Genomic DNA, 22,037 nt, shown 5'->3' with positions numbered 1-22,037 from the left:
GTATTACACCTTTGTAAATAAGTAACATAATAAAAAAATTAAAGGATTAAAAAAAAAATATATAGATAATATTTTTTTCATTGCATTTCATATAAAACTATATTTATAACAGGCCCTGTTGCTTTTGTGAGTTGAACCTAAAACTGTATTTGGAATTACTGGTTTTCGCACAAAGGAAATCTCTAGTTGTAGTATAACTCAAAGACGTCACATCACATTACTGGGAGGGATTTTTCTCTTAGCCTGTATTTTCCCACTTTTCATCCCGCCCTCGTGTGACAGGTCAACTACTGATTTCACCTGCAGTGAAAACTGATACTGGCTTGTGTACACTGTTTGTCATTGCATTTTGAATTGTGTAGTGTAATTGGCAAGGTGCCTGCAGCAAAATCCTTTCTACGAAACTCAATTCATTACTAGGTGCAGCCAGGACAAGGCTGTGTGGAGGTGTTGCTAACTACTTCTCACCAGTAAAATCTACAGGAAGCAACTTAACATTACATTTATGCAGTAAGGGAGGTACCCAGGAAAAAAAAAAAAAAAAAACAACCTGTCTTCACCAGGAAGTAAACTGAGCAGATATTCCAGCGTTCAGATTTACCTAGATACCATGTTCAGCAAGGTGTTTTCGTCATTCTTTAAAAATTTTAAAGACAGTGCTGGCTGATTCAGGACTACAGTTACCCCGCTAAGTATTACATTTCTTTCTGCGAATAATCTGTTTTTGCTCCTAACTTAGTTTTTAACCCTACAAAATCACATATTCTGTCCAGTTGCCTGCAATCTATTTTTTTCCACAGCACCTAGGATCATTCTGAAAATTTCACATCAGCAATGTTATTTCATAATACACAGCTACGACCATAGTGGTAAGGAAATATTTGTTCACTTACCTGGACTTGGAGTACAGGATCTGACTCTTGAACCTGAGTATGGGAAACTATTGTAGGAAAAATTGCAGCTGTTGCTTGACAACGTGCCCTTGCTTCTTTATAGAAAAGGCAGATAATTATAAACCAGATCAACCCACAGTTTTTGTGAATAACCATGTTGGGGATCAGACCGACCAACGTGTATCTTTCGCCTATCCGGTAGGACCTCCAAATGTAATTATAAATACTCAAAATAACAATGACTTATATGTGGCTTTATATGACTACAACGCTGTCACAACTGAGGAGTTAAGCTTTAAAGCTGGGGACCAATTGAAGATTCTGGACTTTACACATGAAAGCTGGTGGAAAGCTAGGGCCCTTGTTGCTCGTGGAAAATCAGAAGGTTACATCCCAGCCAACTACGTTGCTCTTGTCGCCAGCATCGAATCCAAGCCGTAAGTCTGCCATTTTATTACCGAACAGCTCTGATTAGTTAGTAGGTTGCATATCTACTTTGATAAATCATGAAGTATAAATGAAAATGTGGAGTTGTGTAATTCAATTAGAATTTGTCACCCCTTTTTCTGCATTATGTATAGATATTAGACATGATATTAAGGTGTCCTAATTATCATTGGTTTCAGCCTTCTTTTGCCAAAAACTGGGCATTCGGTGAGGACTGTTTATACGGCCCTCTCTTTCTACAATCTGTATGTATAATAGAGACCATTTTAAAGGGCATTCCTGGGTACAGAGTGAATTGGACCCTATCTTGCTGAATGCTGGTAATATTAGAAAATTCATATGGGTGTAGAGTGGATTGGGCATTTTGTTTTTGTTTTTTGCTGAAAACTGGGCATTCAATGAGAAATGATCATGTAGCACCTGTTTTACACCAACACAGAGCAAGTGATTTTTGTTTTGTACTGTACATGATACTGTTTTACTTGCACTAACATCTACATTTTCAGGGTGTACCCCTTCTTCAAAGCAGTACTGCTTGGACTTCAAAGAACGGGGTACAACCCAAAAGCTTGCCATGGAAATTTGGTTGTTATTGCAAATTAAAACCGTATTAAAGTATTGTTTTTATTGCTAGCGCACTAATACAATCACCTCAAGCATGTTTTGAACAAAACACTTTTAACATTTACATAGTATTTTATATGTGAAGACATGCTCTAGGAGAGAAGGTGCCAGATTGCATTACATTATAAGCGCTGATAATTTTGAGTCACCCTGCTGAGTAGATATTATTATCTCTTAGTACAGTAACATGCCTCTAGAGATGAAAAATGGGTGGTAATATTAATACCAGCATAATATTTTCAAGAAAACATATTCCCTATGGGATAGGGTACCTTGGAATAATTACCTAATGGGACCTTCATTTTTCACTGCCCCTAATAAACAACAGCAATACCACTATTGTTATAACTAATTTACGTAGCACTGACAACATTCACAGCACTGGTGCATGACTTGCATCACTTGGTATTGAGTCTGAACAGATTACATTACTAGACTTCTGCTTTAATATATTTTAATTAAAAACTGATGGTAAAATTATAGTGCAGGTATCATGTACCTGGTGACAACTGTAATGTTGTGGAAGCCTCTCTTGCACCACCTGCCCAGCACTCCTGAAGGTGGAGACAGAGAGTGAGGGCACATAGTGGCACAAGTGCCAGAGTAGCGGCAGCTGGGCAACAAGGGACTGAGGCAGCAGGGAGAGCAACTTCAGGAAGCAGGCCAAGGTCAGGAACAACACAGCACAGAACACAGCAGTCAAAGACGAGTCCAGTAAACAGGCCGAGGTCAGAGAGATCACGTGAACAAGGTTAATGCAAGAGCAAAGGCTAAATCCAGGAAAAAACGGTCATATACAGGTAAGCAGGTTCAATGGATCAGGTCACAGAAATACAGGTAGAAGCTGAAGACCATTCAGCAACTGCTCATGGTGACAGGCCAGTTTAAATAGGCCATTGGACTCCAAGTACACATGCTAATTCCTATGTGTATGTGTGCAAGTGCATGCACGAATGCGAGCACGATGAACTGAAATAGTACATCTATTGTCTCTTTGCCTAGAAGTATTAGCATGTGAGCAATGCGCACACACACACACACACACACACACAAATATGAGCATAAACCCACACTGGTTTTCTGGTGCTGGAAATCAGCCAGGTATTATCAAAATGTATATTTTGTCACATATAACAAAAGAAAGGAAATGTTCTCCAATAACAGATCATTGCTAGTGGGAGGTTGGAAACGAGAGATTACTAGGGCCTTAGCAACTTCCACAGAAAGGTGGCTATGTGGCAGAGTAGTAGCCACCCCCTAACAATTTTCCAGGCGGTACTTAGTAAAGGCATTATCTCCCTAACTGACATCACTTGTCTAATAAGGGTACCCCTTGTATGAAATCATAGCTCTAATAAGGAAATATTGTACTTAATGGGTCACTGAGATGTCAGATATTCTCATTACATATGTACCAGCAACCTAAAAGAGGACCTGAACTCAAAAAAGGTGAAGATTTAGAAACGTTAGTTGTGCCTAAGCAGCTTCCTAAAAATCTCCTGAAATAAAGCAGACCACTTCTTGGTATGTTAGTGTGCTTAGATGTTCCTGTGCCTACAGCCTTATGCCCTGTACACACGACCGGTTTTGCCGTCGGAATAAACTCTAAAGGTTTTTCCGACGGCGTTCCGACGAAATTCCCCACAAGCTCTCTTGCATACACATGATCACACCAAATTCCGACCGTCCAGAACGCGGTGACGTACAACACGTACGACAGGACTAGAAAATGAAAGTTCAATATCCAGTAGCCAATAGCTTCCATCTCGTACTTTCTTCAGAGCATGCATCGTTTTTGGTGCGTCGGAACAGCATACAGACGAGCGTTTTTTTCCGATAGTAATTTGTTCCGTTGGAAAAATATAGAACATGTTCTCTAAGTCCGTCTGAATTTTCGACAGAAAAAGTCAGATGAGGCATACACACGGTCGGAATATACGATGAAAAGCTCCCATCGGACTCTCTGTCAGAAATTACGCTCGTGTGTACGCGGCATTATTACTGTTTATCTGCCATGTTAGATCCCGCTGGTTTCAAGTATTATTGGAGGACATGCTGCACAATATGGGAATGAATCTGGTAAGTAAAATTCTATCCCAAAGTAAACCATCTGGATTAGGTCATCCCTAGTCAGGACTGATACATTCCTATATAATCAGATGACAGTTGCACTTTGTGGGTCATAGTAATCTGGCAACCATGGTCATTCAGTAACAAAAATGAAGGTCAAGACAAATGGCAGACAGGACAATCAGCAGAAATAAGGAGGCAACTAATGGTAGTAATATAATATAAAAGTGGATTGTGCTAACTTCTGTGCATGATATCACTGCTGAAATATGCAAAAATAGGATATCTATCCTATGTAGCGTGCTTTTCTTATTCAATTAATATTGTGTCAAAAATATACTGTCCACTTAGTGTTACTAGTGATAAAATAATATTCAAAAAAACTACCAAAAACTGTTTAAAGTGCTAAAAAGTATAATATGACAAAGTGTTAAATGTGCAATGTGCCAATATTACTTAGTGACCATCAAATATCACATATCACCATGCATATACAGCGGGGACGGAAACTATTCAGACCCCCTTAAATTTTTCTCTTTGTTATATTGCAGCCATTTGCTAAAATCATTTAAGTTCATTTTTTTTCCTCATTAATGTACACACAGCACCCTATATTGACAGAAAAACACAGAATTGTTGACATTTTTGCAGATTTATTTTAAAAAAGAAAAACTGAAATATCACATGGTCCTAAGTATTCAGACCCTTTGCTCAGTATTTAGTAGAAGCACCCTTTTGATCTAATACAGCCATGCGTCTTTTTGGGAAAGATGCAACAAGTTTTTCACACCTGGATTTGGGGATCCTCTGCCATTCCTCCTTGCAGATCCTCTCCAGTTCTGTCAGGTTGGATGGTAAACGTTGGTGGACAGCCATTTTTAGGTCTCTCCAGAGATGCTCAATTGGGTGTAAGTCAGGGCTCTGGCTGGGCCATTCAAGAACAGTCACGGAGTTGTTGTGAAGCCACTCCTTCGTTATTTTAGCTGTGTGCTTAGGGTCATTGTCTTGTTGGAAGGTAAACCTTCGGCCCAGTCTGAGGTCCTGAGCACTCTGGAGAAGGTTTTCGTCCAGTATATCTCTCCTTGGGAATATGTACTTGGCCGCATTTATCTTTTCCTCGATTTCAACCAGTCGTCTTGTCCCTGCAGCTGAAAAACACCCCCACAGCATGATGCTGCCACCACCATGCTTCACTGTTGGGACTGTATTTGACAGTTGAGCAGTGCCTGGTTTTCTCCACACATACCGCTTAGAATTAAGGCCAAAACGTTCTATCTTGGTCTCATCTGACCAGAGAATTTTATTTGTCACCATCTTGGAGTCCTTCAGGTGTTTTTTTTAGCAAACTCCATGCGGGCTTCCATGTGTATTGCACTGAGGAGAGGCTTCCACTGGGCCACTCTGCCCCAACTGGTGGAGGGCTGCAGTGATGGTTGACTTTCTACAACTCTCTCCCATCTCCCGACTGCATCTCTGGAGCTCAGCCACACTGATCTTTGGGTTCTTCTTTACCTCTCTCACCAAGGCTCTTCTCCCCCGATAGCTCAGTTTGGCCGGACGGCCAGCTCTAGGAAGGGTTCTGGTTGTCCCAAACGCCTTCCATTTAAGGATTATGGAGGCCACTGTGCTCTTAGGAACCTTAAGTGCAGCAGAAATTTTTTTGTAACCCTGGCCAGATCTGTGCCTTGCCACAATTCTGTCTCTGAGCTCTTCAGGCAGTTCATTTGACCTCATGATTCTCATTTGCTCTGACATACACTGTGAGCTGTAAGGTCTTATATAGACAGGTGTGTGGCTTTCCTAATCAAGTCCAATCAGTATAATCAAACACAGCTGGACTCAACTGAAGGTGAGATGAGAATCATCTCAAGGATGATCAGAAGAAATGGACAGCACCTGAGTTAAATATATGATTGTCACAGCAAATGGTCTGAATACTTAAGACCATGTGATATTTCAGTTTTTCTTTTTTAATAAATCTGCAAAAATGTCAAAATTCTGTGTTTTTTTTTTTTTTTTTTGTCAATATGGGGTGCTGTGTGTACATTAATGAGGAAAAAAAATTAACTTAAATGATTTGAGCAAATGACTGCAATATAACAAAGAGTGAAAAATTTAAGGGGGTCTGAATACTTTCCGTCCCCATTGTTTACTACATGCTGCAAAAAATGTCCTCAACATATGCATAAACACTACAGCCCACTAGATGTCCTCAGTGAGTGATTACTTCTGTGCAATGATGTTATGTGCTACCAAAAGCTATTTAAAGTGCTAGTGCTACAAAATATATATAAAAAAAAAATATTAATAGTAAGCAATGTGCCAATATTACTAACAAAATATCACATATCAACATGCATATGTACTACATAGTGCAAAAAAATATAAATAAATGTCCTTGACATATGCAAAAACACCACAGTACACTGGATGTCTTCAGTGAGTGATCACTTCTGTGCAATGACGTTCCTTTTCAGTATATTGTGCTCCTAATTCACCACTTATCGTGACTTCACCACCACCTCATGCAATGGCCACTTACTAGATGTAATCAGAATAAACGCCTTTGGTTCATTAAGGATAACCAATCCGTTTGTGATGGTCCAATAGCAGCCTTTCCAAGCAATGTATTAGTATCTCTTGCTCTGTTCAGTGCTCATAAAGACATATGGAAAGCCATCATGGTATAGTATGTAATTTCATTATATTAAAAAAGTTAAAAACATGGTTAAACTCACATGTTATGGTGCCCTTGAGCCGGCACCAAGCAAATCCAGCAGTGTATATGGAGAGCGGTGTCTCAGTTTGTTTCTCCTCCTTCACTGTCTCCTCACACAAATCAAAACAATTATCAGTTCATCGATCTTTTCACATGTCTCCAAATATTTGTTTAAAATACCTTTTTCAAAAAAATTTATACCTTTTCCAAACAAAAAAAATCTTTTATATTATAAGTAAAATGTAATAAAATACCCAATAGATTTATTCTAGATCTAACTAATCTCTGAAGGCCACGGATCAATGAATTAAATAATGAAAAAATAAAAAAATGATAAAATATATAAAGAGAGAGAAAAAATATTAAAAAGAAAAAGAAAAAATAATAGATAAAAAAATAAAAAAATATAAAAAATAATATAACAAAATAAAAATAAAGATGAAATTTAAAATAAAAATAAAAATATAAATAAAAATTAAAAAAATATATAAAAAATAATAAATGAGTCAGTAATCTTCTATGAAACAATTTATATTAGTTCCACGCTCATCCCTTGAGGTCTGATCGTATTGAGTTTAAATATCCAGTAGGTTTCATTACGTGATACCTCTCTACGTAAATTCAAGTTTCTCCAGTTTTGTTCAATTCTATCTATGGCATAAAATTTGAGTTGTCGTGGGTCCTTGTTATGTGCATCCCTTTGGAATATTATTTTATCACTAGTAACACTATGTGGACAGTATATTTTTGACACAATATTAATTGATACAGAAAAGCACGCTACATAGGATAGATATCCTATTTTTGCATATTTCAGCAGTGGCATCATACACAGAAGTTAGCTCAATCCACTTTTATATTATATTGATACTCTACCATTTTTGTGTAGGCTTACATGATTGCAGCAAACTAGTAAATTTTTAGTTTTGTGCCGGTAGCACATCTGGTCGGATTACAAGTAATGGTAGTAACCGGGACTGGAAAACATACAAGAACAGGGGTTGAAATACAGAGAACCTATATAATGCACCAACAATTCCTGTGGGGAATAAAGCTTATCCATGAGGAATTGGCTAAACCACATACAGGTGAGAGTGTGGAAGGTGTACATGTGCAGGCTATCCGGTAGAAGGAATAGCTGTCAAGAGATACTGAATGAGTCCATAGCCCAAAAGGTGAAAGAGTACACAGCAAGATACAAAGTCGCAGCGATAATTCAAAACCATTTCCTTATACCTATCATCATTATTGTCTTTTATAACTTGCCTTATGCACAGTTTATGATGCTGTGTACTCTTATTATATTCATTTTCTCCTGGTATTTATGTTTTTTTTTTTTTTTTTTTTTATTCCATCAATTTTTTCAATTCAAGGTTTTTTTTGTCTTTCTTTTTACAATTCTGTAATTCATTGATGATTTACAGTATATTCGTTTAAATTATGAATTTTAAACTGTCAGAGAACAGGGACAGAGGGGGGAGAATAGAGGGGATTTTGAAATTTTGTTTCTGCAAATGTCTATGAGAATATTTTTCCCTTTTTTGGAGATTTTTCCTCTCGCTTCCTGTTGTGTCTACAGGACAAGAAATGAAAAGAATTCTCTTGAATGAAAAACAAAAAAAAAAAGAAAAAGATATATAGTTAAATACTTAAGGACTGCATGCGTGCCGGCAGCGGGCTGCTTCTGCTGTGATTATTTACAGCAGAAGCCAATCTGCGGGTGCCGGGCAATGGATGCCAGGCACCCACCAATCGTCTGGCAGAGACACAAGGCAGAGCTCTGTTCTGAAAGGGGGTAGTCGTGGATTTTGCATCCCAGCCGAGCTGGGAATGAAATCAATCATTTCCCTCAGTAAAAACAGCACACAGTTTACACAAAAACACTGTCTGGGCACACAGTTAACCCTTTGATCACCCTAGATGTCTAACCCCTTTCCAGTCAGTTTCATTAGTACAGTGACCGATCACTGTATGTGTGTCACTGGCTCCCACAAAGTATCAAAAGTGTCAGTGTCCGCCAAAATATTGCAACCTCATTATGAGTTGCTGATCACTGCCATTACTAGTATAAAAAAATTAATAAATAATACATTTCAGTATATATACAGTACCATAGTTTATAAAGACTATAACTTTTGCACAAATCAATCAATATAGGCTTATTGGGATTTTTTTTTTTTTTTTTTTTTACCAAAAATATGTAGCAGAATACATAGTGACCAACATTTATGAAGAAATTAGATCTTTTCAATTTTTTATTGGATGTTTTATAGCAGAAAGTAAAAAATATAGGTTTTTTTTCAAAATTGTTGGACTTTTTTTGTTTATAGCACAAAAAATGAAAAGGCAATGGTGATCTACTACTACTAAAAGAAAGCTCTATTTGTGGGGAAAAAAATGATATAACCGTGTTGCATTACTGGGCAATTGTCAGTTAAAATAACGCATTGCCAGGTCGCAAAAAAGGCGTGGTCATGAAGGGGGTAAATCTTCCAGAGGCCAAGTGATTAAAGTAGTGCAATAAAAATGTGCTGCTTTTTCAGATAAAGATGAACCAGTTAAGGGGGTTAGGGATATTTTAGAAAGATGCCCTCTCAAGGGTTCTGCTGAAAAATTTCTGCATTCTTTTCTGATAGACCAGGAGTGTTTTGGAATCTTCAAGGAATATTTTGTTTACTGCCAAAGAGAAATCGGTGTTTTTTGCAGAGACCACATTGTAGCAAATGATCGCCCCTCTTTAAGTGGTCAGGAGAAAAAAGTGCACCAATAGAATAAAATACATTTATTGCTGTACTTAAAGGAGTTGTAAAGGCAGAAGGTTTTTTATCTGAATGCATTCTGTGCATTAAGATAAAAAGCCTTCTGTGTGCAGCAGCTCCCCTAATACTTACTTGAGCCCCCATCTCTATCCAGCGATGTCCACGAGTCCCTTGGCCATACTCTCCCTCCTGTTAGGCTGACACAAAGCAGCTGTGCTATTGGCTCCTGCTGCTATCATCCAAACTTAGCCAATTATGAGAGAAAGAGAGAGAGGGGACGGGGACAGGGCCGGGCTGCAGCTCTGTGTCTGAATGGATACACGGAGCTGCAGCTCGGCTTGGGTGCCCCCATAGCAAGCTGCTTGCTGTGGGAGCACTCAACAGGGAGGAGGGGCCAGGAGCTCCAGCCAGGGACCAGAGAAGAGGAGGATCCGGGCTGCTCTGTGCAAAACCAACTGCACAGAGCAGGTAAGTATAACATGTTTGTTATTTTAATAGAAAAAAAATGAGATTTTACAATCACTTTAACCACTTTAAAGCGGGGCGCGTTTAAAATATAATATATATATATATATATATATATATATATATATATATATATATATATATATATATATATATATATATACATATATATATAATTTTTTTTTTTTTTTTCTTATTTATTTTACCTTTTAGTCTTTATTTTTACACTGTTTAAAAAAAAATGTGTCACTTTTATTCCTATTACAAGGAATGTAAACATCCCGTGTAATAGAAAAAAAGCATGACAGCACCTCTTAAATATGACATCTGGGGTCAAAAAGACCTCAGATTTCATATTTACACTAAAATGCAATAAAAAAAAAAAGTTATTTAAAATAAATAAATTGTCCCTTTTAAGAGCTATGGGCGGAAGTGACGTTTAGACATCGCTTCCGCCCTGCAGTGTCATGGAGACGGGTGGGGGCCATCTTCCCCTCACTCGTCTCCATGTCAGCCCAGGGGACAGACGCTATCGCCTCCGCTGCTGCCGATGGCTCCGGTAAGCGGCGGAGGACACCGGATCACGGCGGGATGGGGGGCCCTCTCCCGCCACCGATAAAAGTGATCTTGCAGCAAATCCGCCACAGAGACCACTTTTATCTTGTAGCCTACCGCCGGCTGAACATGGGGATACTGGGGTTATGGCATCTAGCTGCTGCCATAACAACGATATCGGACGTACATTGGCGTGCGGCGGTCGGCAAGTGGTTAACAACTACGCTATAGCTGAATGACAACTACAACACGGCTCGATAACTCTGGGAGGGCGTACTATGACGTCCTTCCAGAATTGCGCTCCCCCGAGGCTCACGAGAGTATCCGTGACTGCTGGGTCCTGGGGCGCACACATGTTAGTATCCGTGACCGCTGGGTCCTGAGGACCCGGCGCATCACGGGTCACGGTAAATGGCCGCTGACACCGGCCGTTTATCACGTGATCGCTCCATCAAATGATGAAGTGATCCCTTGTAAACAAACCAGCGTCATATCCGGTTCCTCGGTCCCTTCTCTGTACCGATCGGTACAGTGTGAGTGGAGAGGGGAGAGATTGGGTGCAGCAGAGCTGTGGGCTGGATCTGTAGTGCCCACAGCGCTGCTCTGTGCCCATTGCAGCCTCATCCATCCATCCATCCATCCATGCTCAGCCATCCATACTCAGCAATACTCATCCATCCATTCATGCTCAGCCATCCATACTCAGCAATACTCATCCATACATCCATCCATGCTCAGCCATACCATCCATCCCCATCCATCCCCATCCATACTCAGCCATACCCAGCAATACTCAGCCATACCCAGCAATACTCAGCCATACCCAGCCATTCTCAGCAATACCTACCCATACTCAGCCACACTCAGCCATACTCAGCCATACTCAGCCATACTCAGCCATACCCAGCCATAATCAGCCGTACCCAGCCATACTCAGCCGTACTCAGCCATCCCATCCATACTCAGCCATACTTAGCCATACTCAGCCATACCCAACCATACCCAGCCATGCTCAGCCATACTCATTAATGCTCAGTCATTCCATCCATACTCAGCCATACTCAGCCATCCACATTCATGGTTCAACCAGGCTCAGCCATCCCCATCCACGGCTCATCCATCCCCATTCATGCTCATCCATGCCACATCAGTTTTCATCCATGCCACATCCATGCCACTACAGTGTCTCACAAAAGTGTCATAGGTAGTCAGATTTAAAATGTATGCCCCTAGAACACCTGATGGTGCTCTCTGCATGTTGGGCTTTTGTATGTGGCCAGGCTGTAGAAAAGTCTCCCAAATGTGGTATCACCGTACTCAGGAGGAGTAGGAGAATCTATTTAGGGGTGTCATTTTTGGTATGTAGATGCTATGTATTAGAAATATTGTATAAATAGGCAACTTTGTGTAAAAAAAAAAAAAAAAAAAAAAAAAAAAATGCATTTTCATTTTCTTTCCCCATTTTCCAAAAAATTACATGTTCAAAAGACTCATTATGCCTCATAGATTATAAGTTGGGGTGTTTTCTTTCCAAAATGGGGTAATTTTTGGGGCGTTTCCATTGTCCTGGTGCTCCAGGGCCTTCAAAGTACAAGAGGTAGTCAAGAAATTATATGTGTAATTTATACTCCTAGAACGCCTGATGGCGCTCCCTCCATATTGGGCCCCTGTATGTGGCCACGCTGTGTAAAAGTCTCACACATGTGGTTTCACCATACTTAGGAGGAGTAGTAGAATGTGTTTTAGGGTGTAATTTGTGGTATGCATATGCTGTGTGTGAGAAATAACTAGCTAATATGACAATTATGTAAAAAAAAAAAAAAAAAAAAGAAAAACAAATCTTGATTTTGCAAAGAATTGTGGGAAAAAAATACAACTTCAAAAAACTCACCATGCCTCTTACTAAATACCTTGGAATGTCTACTTTCCAAAAGGGGTAATTTGGGGGGTATGTGCACTTTCCTGGCATGTTAGGGTCTCAAGAAATTAGATGAAGAAGCTGTCAGTACTTCAGGTATGATCAATTTTCAGAGATTGGCACCATAGCTTGTGGACTATAGAGTAACTTTCACACAGACCAAACAATATACACTGATCTGGGTTATTTTTACCAAAGATATGTAGCAGTATACATTTTGACCAAAATGTATGAAGAAAAATGACTAGTTTGTTCAATTTTATAACAGAAACTAAGAATTTTTTTTTTTTTTTTACAGAATTGTCAGTCTTTTTTTTTCTTTTATAGCGCAAAACATAAAAAAAACAGCGGTGATTAAATACCACCAAAAGAAAACTCTATATCTGTGTGAAAAAACGGACATATAATTACAGTGTTGCATGACTGAGTAATTGTCATTCAAAATGTGAGCGCACCGAAAGCTGAAAATTGGTCTGGTTAGGAAGGGGGTTTAAGTGCCAGTGGGTAAGTGTTTAATAGGGACTTCTTTCTCCACATTTCTCATGGGTAGGGCAGCCTATTGAAATGAATGGGCTGCCCTACACGCAGCCCGCAGCTTGAAGCTCGCAGCCAGCAACCCGCACAGATCTGTTCAGCCAATAATTTCCCTAATGTCAAGTAGTACTTGAAGGGCCACCCATGGGTTGAATTTTGGCTGATGCAGCAGAAGTCAGCTGAAATTCAAGCTGTGTATGAGGACCTTTACATTTGTAGGAGTATGGCCCAAGAAATCTTGAAAATAGCTATTTTATTTTGTCTTCCATAGTTTAAGTGGTATTGGAATAAAGTGTAGTGATTTGTCTTGCCTTTATTAAACAGTTTCCTATACAAGGTATATTTTTGTTGATGCAGGGCTTATGGCAAAGCCACTGTTTATGAGTTGCTAATGACATTTATAGGTTGCTCAATAAACTCTACATACGGTACTTAGTTTGAGGCACAGCTTTGTGCACACAGATACTATTGCAGGAATCTCACGTTCTTGTTCTATTTCTGTCATGACTTATTTTTCTTTCTGTGACAAGGTTTTTTTCCTTCTCTGAATTTCTGTTTTCCTTTTTGTGATTTTTTTTTTTTTACTGCTATTTTATGCTTTTATGATTTTTGTTAAGCTCAGACATGAGGAAGTCCATTTGTATTTCTCATTGCCAGTAAGTATGTTAACACTAACATATTCCTGGAACATTAGTTGTGGTCTTTCAACAAAGCAATTGCGCAAGACCAGTAACAAACAATCCAAGACCATCTTGCTGCTAAAAGCTGACCCACAATTGGTTGTCATCCCTGGAGGTGCATTTGTAATACAGTTTTGTGACCTTACCATGATCAAACTGCGGCTTAGAAAAAAAAAAATGACCAGCACATAGCTAAGCACATATTCTTAGAAGCCCAAAGCAAGCAGAGCACAATTCATTTCAATTGATAGAAAAAAAAAATGGGCACTCCCCACAATGCAGGAACAGTGTTATCACTATTCCTTTTATTATTTATGAATAGGCTCTCTATTTATTATTGTGCATATTTGTATAAACCGCTTTTTTTCCTGTGAAAAAATGTATCACCTTTTTATATAGCAAATTTTAGCTGTACATGTAATATTGCCCCCGTGTTTGCCAGATTAAGTCACGCTTGCTACTTTTTCTAGGTTAAACAAAAAAAAGAATACAGAACAAAAGAATAATGCAGAATTTTATATTTTTACAGGCATTTTTATAGTTCCAACAATTTATGCAGCACTTTATACATTATTATTATACAGGATTTAAATAGCGCCAACAGTTTGTGCAGCACTTTACAACGTTAGGGCAAACAGTACAGATACAATATAATTCAATACAGGAGGATTTAGAGGTTCATGTTCTACATTTGTATCCTTTCTTTCCCTCCAGGAGCCTACAATCTAAGATGCCTTCCTCACATGCATACATACACATACTAGGACCAATTTAGATTGGAACCAATTAACCTAATGCCATGTGTTTAGAGTGTGGAAAGAAATCCATGTAAGCACAGGCAGAGCATGCAAACTCTATGCAGGTAGTGTCCTAGTTGGGATTCAAACAGAGGACCCTACTGCTACAAGGCAGTATACTTAGAACTAAGTTTAGTAACCTATTTTCTTAGCATTTCTTATGTTCTTGATTATGTTTGTTGACCTTTTCATATTTCTTACCCCTCCCCTATTTTAAATTTGCTGGTTGCCATGCATGAGTATTCTGTGTACATATGGGACTTTTTTGCTGGACTACATGCCATCCAATGAATTACCTGAATCATCCACTTTTTTAAGTTTTTGGCGTGCAAAAGTTCAATAAAAAGTGCCCCCGGCTCACATCATCTGCTCCAGATGACCTGTGGTTGGTGGTTTCTCTCAGTCTGATCATGTTACTGCCCCTTGCAGACTTAACTAGGCAGCACTCATATTATTAGGTCAGTGCTGCCTAGAGTTGGTGGATCAGTCTGAGAATCCCCACACCTGGTATTTCCCCACCAATGTACACCACTTTATCATCATTGTCACAGTACAGACTACATTCCTAAGTGCTCATTGAAAATAATAGTTCTCTGCAGGGAACCTTAAGTCCAATTGAAGGGAAGTACAGCACACTAAGATCCTAATTCATGGCCATAGGAGATTTCTATTTGCGTCGAAGGGCAACATGCTGGAACTTGAAACGCATAATCTAAAACTGGTATCCTGAAGATATCACCCCAGACTGAAATTTAACAACAATGTAAAAAAAATGCGACTTTATATATAATTCTTAGTAGACCGAATAACACTTATAAATATACGTAGACATAAAAAAATTCCAGATGGTTTATTATGTCAACATTAAAAAATCGAGGCAAGAACACCTCAGATATAAAATAGTAATATGTATTATTATTATACAGGATTTATATAGCGCCAACAGTTTGCACAGCGCTATACAGAAATGGAAATAATAGTGCCTTAACAAATTGTTAAAATGTAAACGTACTTCGCTTGAGCTGCTTTTTCAGGACAGAGGCACCAATCTTTAAAAATTTGAGATACAACTTTAAAGAAATTAATATTTAGAGAATGTCAACTCTTACACCCAACAGTACAAAAATGAAAAAAAAAAGTTAAAAAATAAATATATGTTTTTTCAGGACAATAATAATAATAATAACAAAATATAAACTTCAAGAAAAAGTTTTCCATACTGCTCAAAAAAGAAGAAAAAAACACCATCAAATATATAAACAAACAGAACACAGACCTGTCTGACACATTATGTCAGAATGACACCAGGTTTGTGGTCAGTTTACCCCAGCCTGAGGGGAGGATACAGGGGCACAAACACATAGATTCTGCCACAAGATTCAAGAAAAAATTAAAAGCTGAAAACTGGAGAAAAATAAACTAGAAAAATGCTGGATATTGACAAAAGGCAAATACTCTCAGGTAGAGGTGCACTAAAAACCCAACAGTATGGCCATCAACTAGATGGTGTGCTTATATAATAAAAGCACTTGATATTTCTATATATTACATCAAGAACAATAGGGGAGGGGTACCAAGGCAAAATCTTCCCTGCACAAGAAATAAATTGTGAAAAATATCGCACAAAGGCCAAATGGTTAAATGTGATAACATTATGTAAAAAAAAAAAAAAGTTTCTGTATACAGTCAAAGCTTTGCAAAAATCCATAAACACAAAAAAGCAATCCAACAAAACTTATAGATGGTATAAGTAGCACAACCATCAATCCCCACATGTACGGACTCACAAAAAGTCACAAGCCATACAGACTCAATGCAAAATCCCCACACCTGCGCAGACTAAAAAACAAGTGACAAACAAAAAAATATATAAAATATATATTAATAGAATAATATAATAAATAATAGAAGATGACCCAAGGTTGGATTGTTATGTGACCACTGCTACAGATTAACAAAGCTGCTGTTCAAAGATGTCTTTGTGGCTCCTCCATTCAGAGTGGAGACACTCTAATACAGAAAGTGTGTTAGTGGCCGGATCACCAAGTGAAAACAGAGGGAAGAAGTGAAGACTAAAAGAAAATTAACACAGCGACAGATTTTAGAATGTTATATGCAAAGTATCTTAAAGGTGCCGGAGTGCCAATAAATGTATGCTGGTGTCCATTTATCCATGTGTAGGGAATTCTATGTCGTATGGAGTAGAGAGCTGGATTCCATAGCATGGTTTGAGAATCTGCCAGCTGGGGACATACTATATAAGGCACTTTATGACTTCCTTTGAATAAAAGGGGTCATAGATGAGTGAGCTGTGCACTTAAACCTGGTAGAAAGGAAGAGCCTGATTTCCTTTGCTGTCATGTTTTTCACTTTTAGATTTATCTGCACTGAGCACTTCATTTGTTTTTCATGGATATTTTATCTTTATATGTATGTTTTGTTGAAAGCCATACAGAGACAGGGCACCCTTAAATACCTCCCATCAAGTCAACTTGTAGTTACAGGCACACAGAAATCTTTATCTAAACAATAATCGTAGAACTAAGACTAATTCTTGCTTGACCTTCCCTTCTGGTATCTGAGCAGAGAGGAGAGAAAGCAAGTGCATCCATAAAGTCTGCCATTACACTGAGAGTCTAATTCTCACTGAAAGGAGACAGGGTGGGGGTGGTAAGATCTAGGCCTGCAAAAATCTATAGGACATAAAATCCAATGAATATATGCCTGGAGTATCTAACCACCTGCCCCATGTTTCCTTACAGTATGTACCAATAATATACTGTACATTTGCTGCAGAAAAGAAAAAGCTTTTTTTTTTCTAGAACAGGCTTTACCCTCAGCCTCCAGTGTCTCCTATAGAAAACTCCTTCATTACTTCCTGGTATTTGGGGTGGAAAAACTGTTAGAAGGAAGTAGTTCAGCCGCTGACCTGAATAACACACACCCTGCACCTGCTCCCACTCTCTAGTAGATTACTCCTGCTCACCTCTGTAGTTACGTGCACTCATTATCAGTGAACACCATTCTCACTGAATACACAGTCAAAATATGCAGCCTGTGTCTTCCTCTACTGACCAATTGTTTTATACCTTACATTTATCTTGCATAGTTAATTTGGCAGAGTGTGCAAAAGTTGAGCGATCACATAACAGTCTATGTGAAGCAGAGTGTCAGGTCACTAGAGGCCAGGTGACAGATGCACGCCGTTGGGGTCAGGAGTGCACCACTGAGGAGGTGGACCCTACGGCTGACTGCTGCGGATGGAGCTCTGGGTGGTTCAGGAAAGCAGGTACTCTGGAGCACCAACACCGATCACACTCGGAGCTAAATCATGAGCTTTCCCAGGGCATGGAATCTAAGAGCCAGCGGGTGTTCACCATCGCCCCTGATGGTGGGAATGGACTTCGCTGCATTCTGGCTCCAGGTTGGGGCCCCCAGGGTCTCCCAGCTCATGCTCACGGCAGACTACTGGAGGATAGAAAGGAAGCAGCAGACCGGGACAACAAGGGATAGTCAGGAGATGAGCCAAAAAGTTAGGGCAACAAGCAGATAGGGATAGTCAAAGAACACACCAAAGGTTGGGCTATGAAGCAGACAAGGACAGTCAAGAACAAGCCAAGATCAGTAAACAGGATCAGACGTAGGACACACAGCAATGAGCAGACGGATGCAAATCACACAATATTGATCAGCGAGACTGACTTGCAATGCACAGGTTAATATAGTGTTCCTAATTAGAGGCTGGGGTGGAGCCATACTTGAGGGAAGATTACTTAAGCAGCCAGGTGAGAGGCGGCCAGTCTTTTAAGCTGATCACACGGAGAGGTAAGCAGACAGAAATATTACTGCAGATCCATGACACAGAGCTGTATCATTGAAAACAGGAGAAGTGTGTCCCCAGAAGTCCTGTAAAAGCTCACCATACACTATACAATTTGATTGTACATTTAGATCTACCATCAAATGTAGTGCAAGGGCCGGCCTGATTGGATACAGAGTGATTGGATAGAAAAGTGTGTCCTCCTATTATATAGTTTTGGTAAATCTAAAGGAGATTGTATAATCAGAATAGTGTATAGTGTATACACCTAAAATGAACTAGTCACGCTTTTGGTGCCATTAAACACTTGCGGACCTCCGCATGCCGATATGCGTCCTAAGTTTGAAGAGGAATATCATTGTTATGGCAGCAGCTAGCTGCCATAACCCTGGTATCCTCTTCTTCGACCGGCGGTCCGCTTTCTGATAAGAGTGGTTTCTGCGGTAGATTCACCGCAAGATCACTTTTATCGGCGGCGGGAGAGGGGCCTCCCTCCCGCCACGCTCCGGTGCCCGCCACCGCTTACCGGAGACGTCAGCAGTGGCGGATGCGATCGGATGTTATCCCTTACTGGGTATGGAGACGAGAGAGGAAGATGACCCCCACCCGTCTCCATACCATTGCAGGGCGGAAGCAACGTCAAAACGTCACTTCTGCCCATAGCTCGTAAAAGGGCCATTTATTTTTTTTTAAATGACAATTTTTTATTTATTTATTTATTTTTTTTTTTAAAATTGCATTTTAGTATAAATATGAGATCTGAGGTCTTTTTGACCCCAGATCTCCTCATATTTAAGAGGTCTTGTCATACTTTTTTTCTATTACAAGGGATGTTTACATTCCCTGTAATAGGAATAAAAGTGACACATTTTTTTTTTAAACAACAGTGTAAAAATAAAAAATATAAGGTAAAATAAATTGTAAAAAAAAGCGAACGCATACGTGAGTAGCGCCCGCATTTGAAAACCGTGTTCAAACCACACATGTGAGGTATTTCCGCAATCGTTAGAGCGAGAGCAATAATTCTAGCCCTAGACCTCCTCTGCAACTCAAAACATGCAACCTGTAGAATTTTTTAAACGTCACCTATGGAGATTTTTAAGGGTAAATGTCTGTCGCCATTCCACGAGCGGGTGCAATTTTGAAGCGTGACATGTTGGGTATCAGTTTATGCGGCAAAACATTATCTTTCACAATACAAAAAAAAAATTGGGCTAACTTTACTGTTGTCTTATTTTTTTATTCTAAATTTAAAAAAAAAAAAAAGTGAGCTTGTAAGACCGCTGCGCAAATACAGTGTGACAGAAAGTATTGCAACGACCGCCATTTTATTCTGTAGTGTGTTAGAAAAAAAATGTATAATGTTTGGGGGTTCTAAGTAATTTTCTATTAAAAAAAAAAATGTTTTTAACTTGTAAACAACAAATCTCAAAAAGAGGCTAGGTCCTTAAGTGGTTAATCCTTAAATGCACCAAAAACGCAGAAACAAACATACATTTTGGCACATGCAACAAACAAAGCAAAACATGCTGTAAAAACATGCAAACTGCAACACACCAAATGCCTGTGAGCTACTTTGCTGCATTTGTTGGCTGCAGAGCAGCCCAGTGCTTATGCATTGAATTCAATAGGCTGCCCAATGCGTGCCATGGGAAAAATGCACCAAAAATGTATGCTCCCACTACACTAGATGTGAATGAGGCCTGTAAGTGAATCATTTTTATTGCTTCCATAAGAAAAATGACAGCTGACTCCATTCACTCCCTCCCATGTACTTGTATAAAGCTGTCCATACACTATGCAATCCTTTTGCACTACCTCTGTACAATTTTGTTTAGATTTACCAAAACTATGGAATAGGATGAGCCACCTGAACAATCTATTCAATTTGCATTAAATCAAGCAGGCCCTTGCAAAAAACAGCTGATGGTAGATCTAAAGGAGATTGTACATTTATATTGTAGCGTGTATGGCCTCCTTAAAAGAAGTAGTAGGAAAGTGGTTGGAAATAAAAAAAGAGGTGGTATAGTAATGAGCAGGGGCGTTGCTAGGTCTACAAAAGATCTGGGGCTAGAGCCCTTAGCAGCGTAGTAAAGAAAGTCATACGCTTGGGCGGGCATACACATGTATATACAGTAATATACGTGTGGGTGTATATATATCCCCAGAGAGCCCCCCTTACATCACCTTACATCAGAGTCCCCAGAGAGCCTCCCTTTTCCATCAGGGTACCCAGAAGGTCCCCCCCACTTACATCAGGGTTCCCAGAGAGGCCCCCTTACATTAGGGTCCCCAGAGAGCCTCCCCCTTAAATCTGGGTCCCTAGAGAGCCTAGGCCTTAAAATCAGGGTCCCCAGAGAGCCTCTCCCTTACATTAGGGTCCCCAGAGAGCCCCCCACTTACATAAGGGTCCCCAGAGAGCCTCCCCTCCCCTTGGGGACCCCTGCAGAGACTCGGGGCTATTGGCCTCAGATTCGGGGCTATAGCCCCAAAAGCCACCCCCTAGCAACGCCCCTGGTAATGAGGGAGGTGTGATCCAGAGTGGTAAACACACCCTGTACTGTGATGCAGTAAGACAGTGCATGATGGGATATGATGTCTCCTGAATGGTTACATGATGCTACAGGAAGTGATGGGCTCAGAATGCATTTTTATACATTTTGAACCGAGAGGTGAAGATTCTATTTTGCCATGGACTAGGTACATGAGAGATGAGCACATTAGAAAAGGAAAGGCTTCTATTTATTCTCAAATTCTGCCTGATAAGGTGAACTTAGCTTTTAAGAGTGGTGATCATGGAGTGCTAGTATCTGTGTCATTTTAGGCATCTATAATGCATATGAATAAGAATATTTTTATTAGATTTGTTTTTACTACTAGGGAAAAGCTGAATGTACCTGGCTTTGGTTGTTGGTACATTTGCTGAACAGTTTGAACATTACTCCGAACCCCCTTAAGGTAAATGGCACCCAAATCTTTAAAATCAATTCTGATCATTTTCAGGGCTAATAGGCAAGGGATTGTCAAACAAATGGCATGAGGGTCTGGGCTAATGCAAATAATAATGATGAAAGGGGGCACCCTTGTCAGGTGCCCCTGCCCAATTCTAAAGTAAGCTACAGTCTTATAACTCCAGAAAGAGCAGCTACCAGATTGGCATATAGAAATTTATTCCAGGAGTTGAAGAGGTTCAGTTTTAGGAGTACCTTCAACACCGCCCAAAGATACAGTCGTTCTATATTATCAAAAGCCTCGGTGGCATCAAGGGACAGCAAGGGCCTAGTACTCCTATAATCTGAGGGAGTTTGCATATTAATAAATAATCTACAGTAAGGAACGGAGTTGGATATTTGTGTCAAAGTCAGCTTGATCAGGGTGAATGATTGAAGTGATGACCATACTCAATCTACTTAACAGATCTTTTGCCAGAATCTTAACATCACACTATATAAGAAAGTTAGCTCTATAACAATGAGGATCTTCTTGATCTTCACCAGGTTTAGGAGTAATACTATTAATTCTTGTCATGGGTGGTGGAAGATGTATATGGAAGACCTCATCAAATACTTTAAAATACCTTGGTAATATAATATCATCATAGCATTTATAAAACTCCATAGATAATCCATCATCACCATGTGCCTTATGGTTTAGGAAGGAGTTGGTAACAGCTTGTTGTTCCTTAAGGCCCCTTTCACACTGGGGCTGTGGGGGCGTCGGCGGTACAACAGCGCTATTTTTAGCGCTGCTGTACCG

General features: G+C 39.6%; 1 protein-coding gene across 1 annotated transcript in view; it reads left to right on the top strand.

Moving 5' to 3' along the window:
• The first annotated feature begins 290 nt into the window (after positions 1 to 290).
• The window catches only part of FRK (fyn related Src family tyrosine kinase), a 196,112-nt gene continuing 174,365 nt past the window's right edge, over positions 291 to 22,037 (top strand). Inside the window, exon 1 of the mRNA XM_073627115.1 lies at positions 291 to 1,330. Coding sequence (XP_073483216.1) covers positions 933 to 1,330 — 398 coding nt within the window. The 5' untranslated portion in view covers positions 291 to 932. The remainder of the gene's footprint in view (positions 1,331 to 22,037) is intronic.

This window comes from Aquarana catesbeiana, linkage group LG04 (assembly GCF_042186555.1).
Source record: "Aquarana catesbeiana isolate 2022-GZ linkage group LG04, ASM4218655v1, whole genome shotgun sequence".
NCBI lineage: Eukaryota > Metazoa > Chordata > Amphibia > Anura > Ranidae > Aquarana > Aquarana catesbeiana.
Note: the sequence above shows the minus strand (reverse complement) of the source record. Positions and strands in the feature narration are given on the sequence as shown.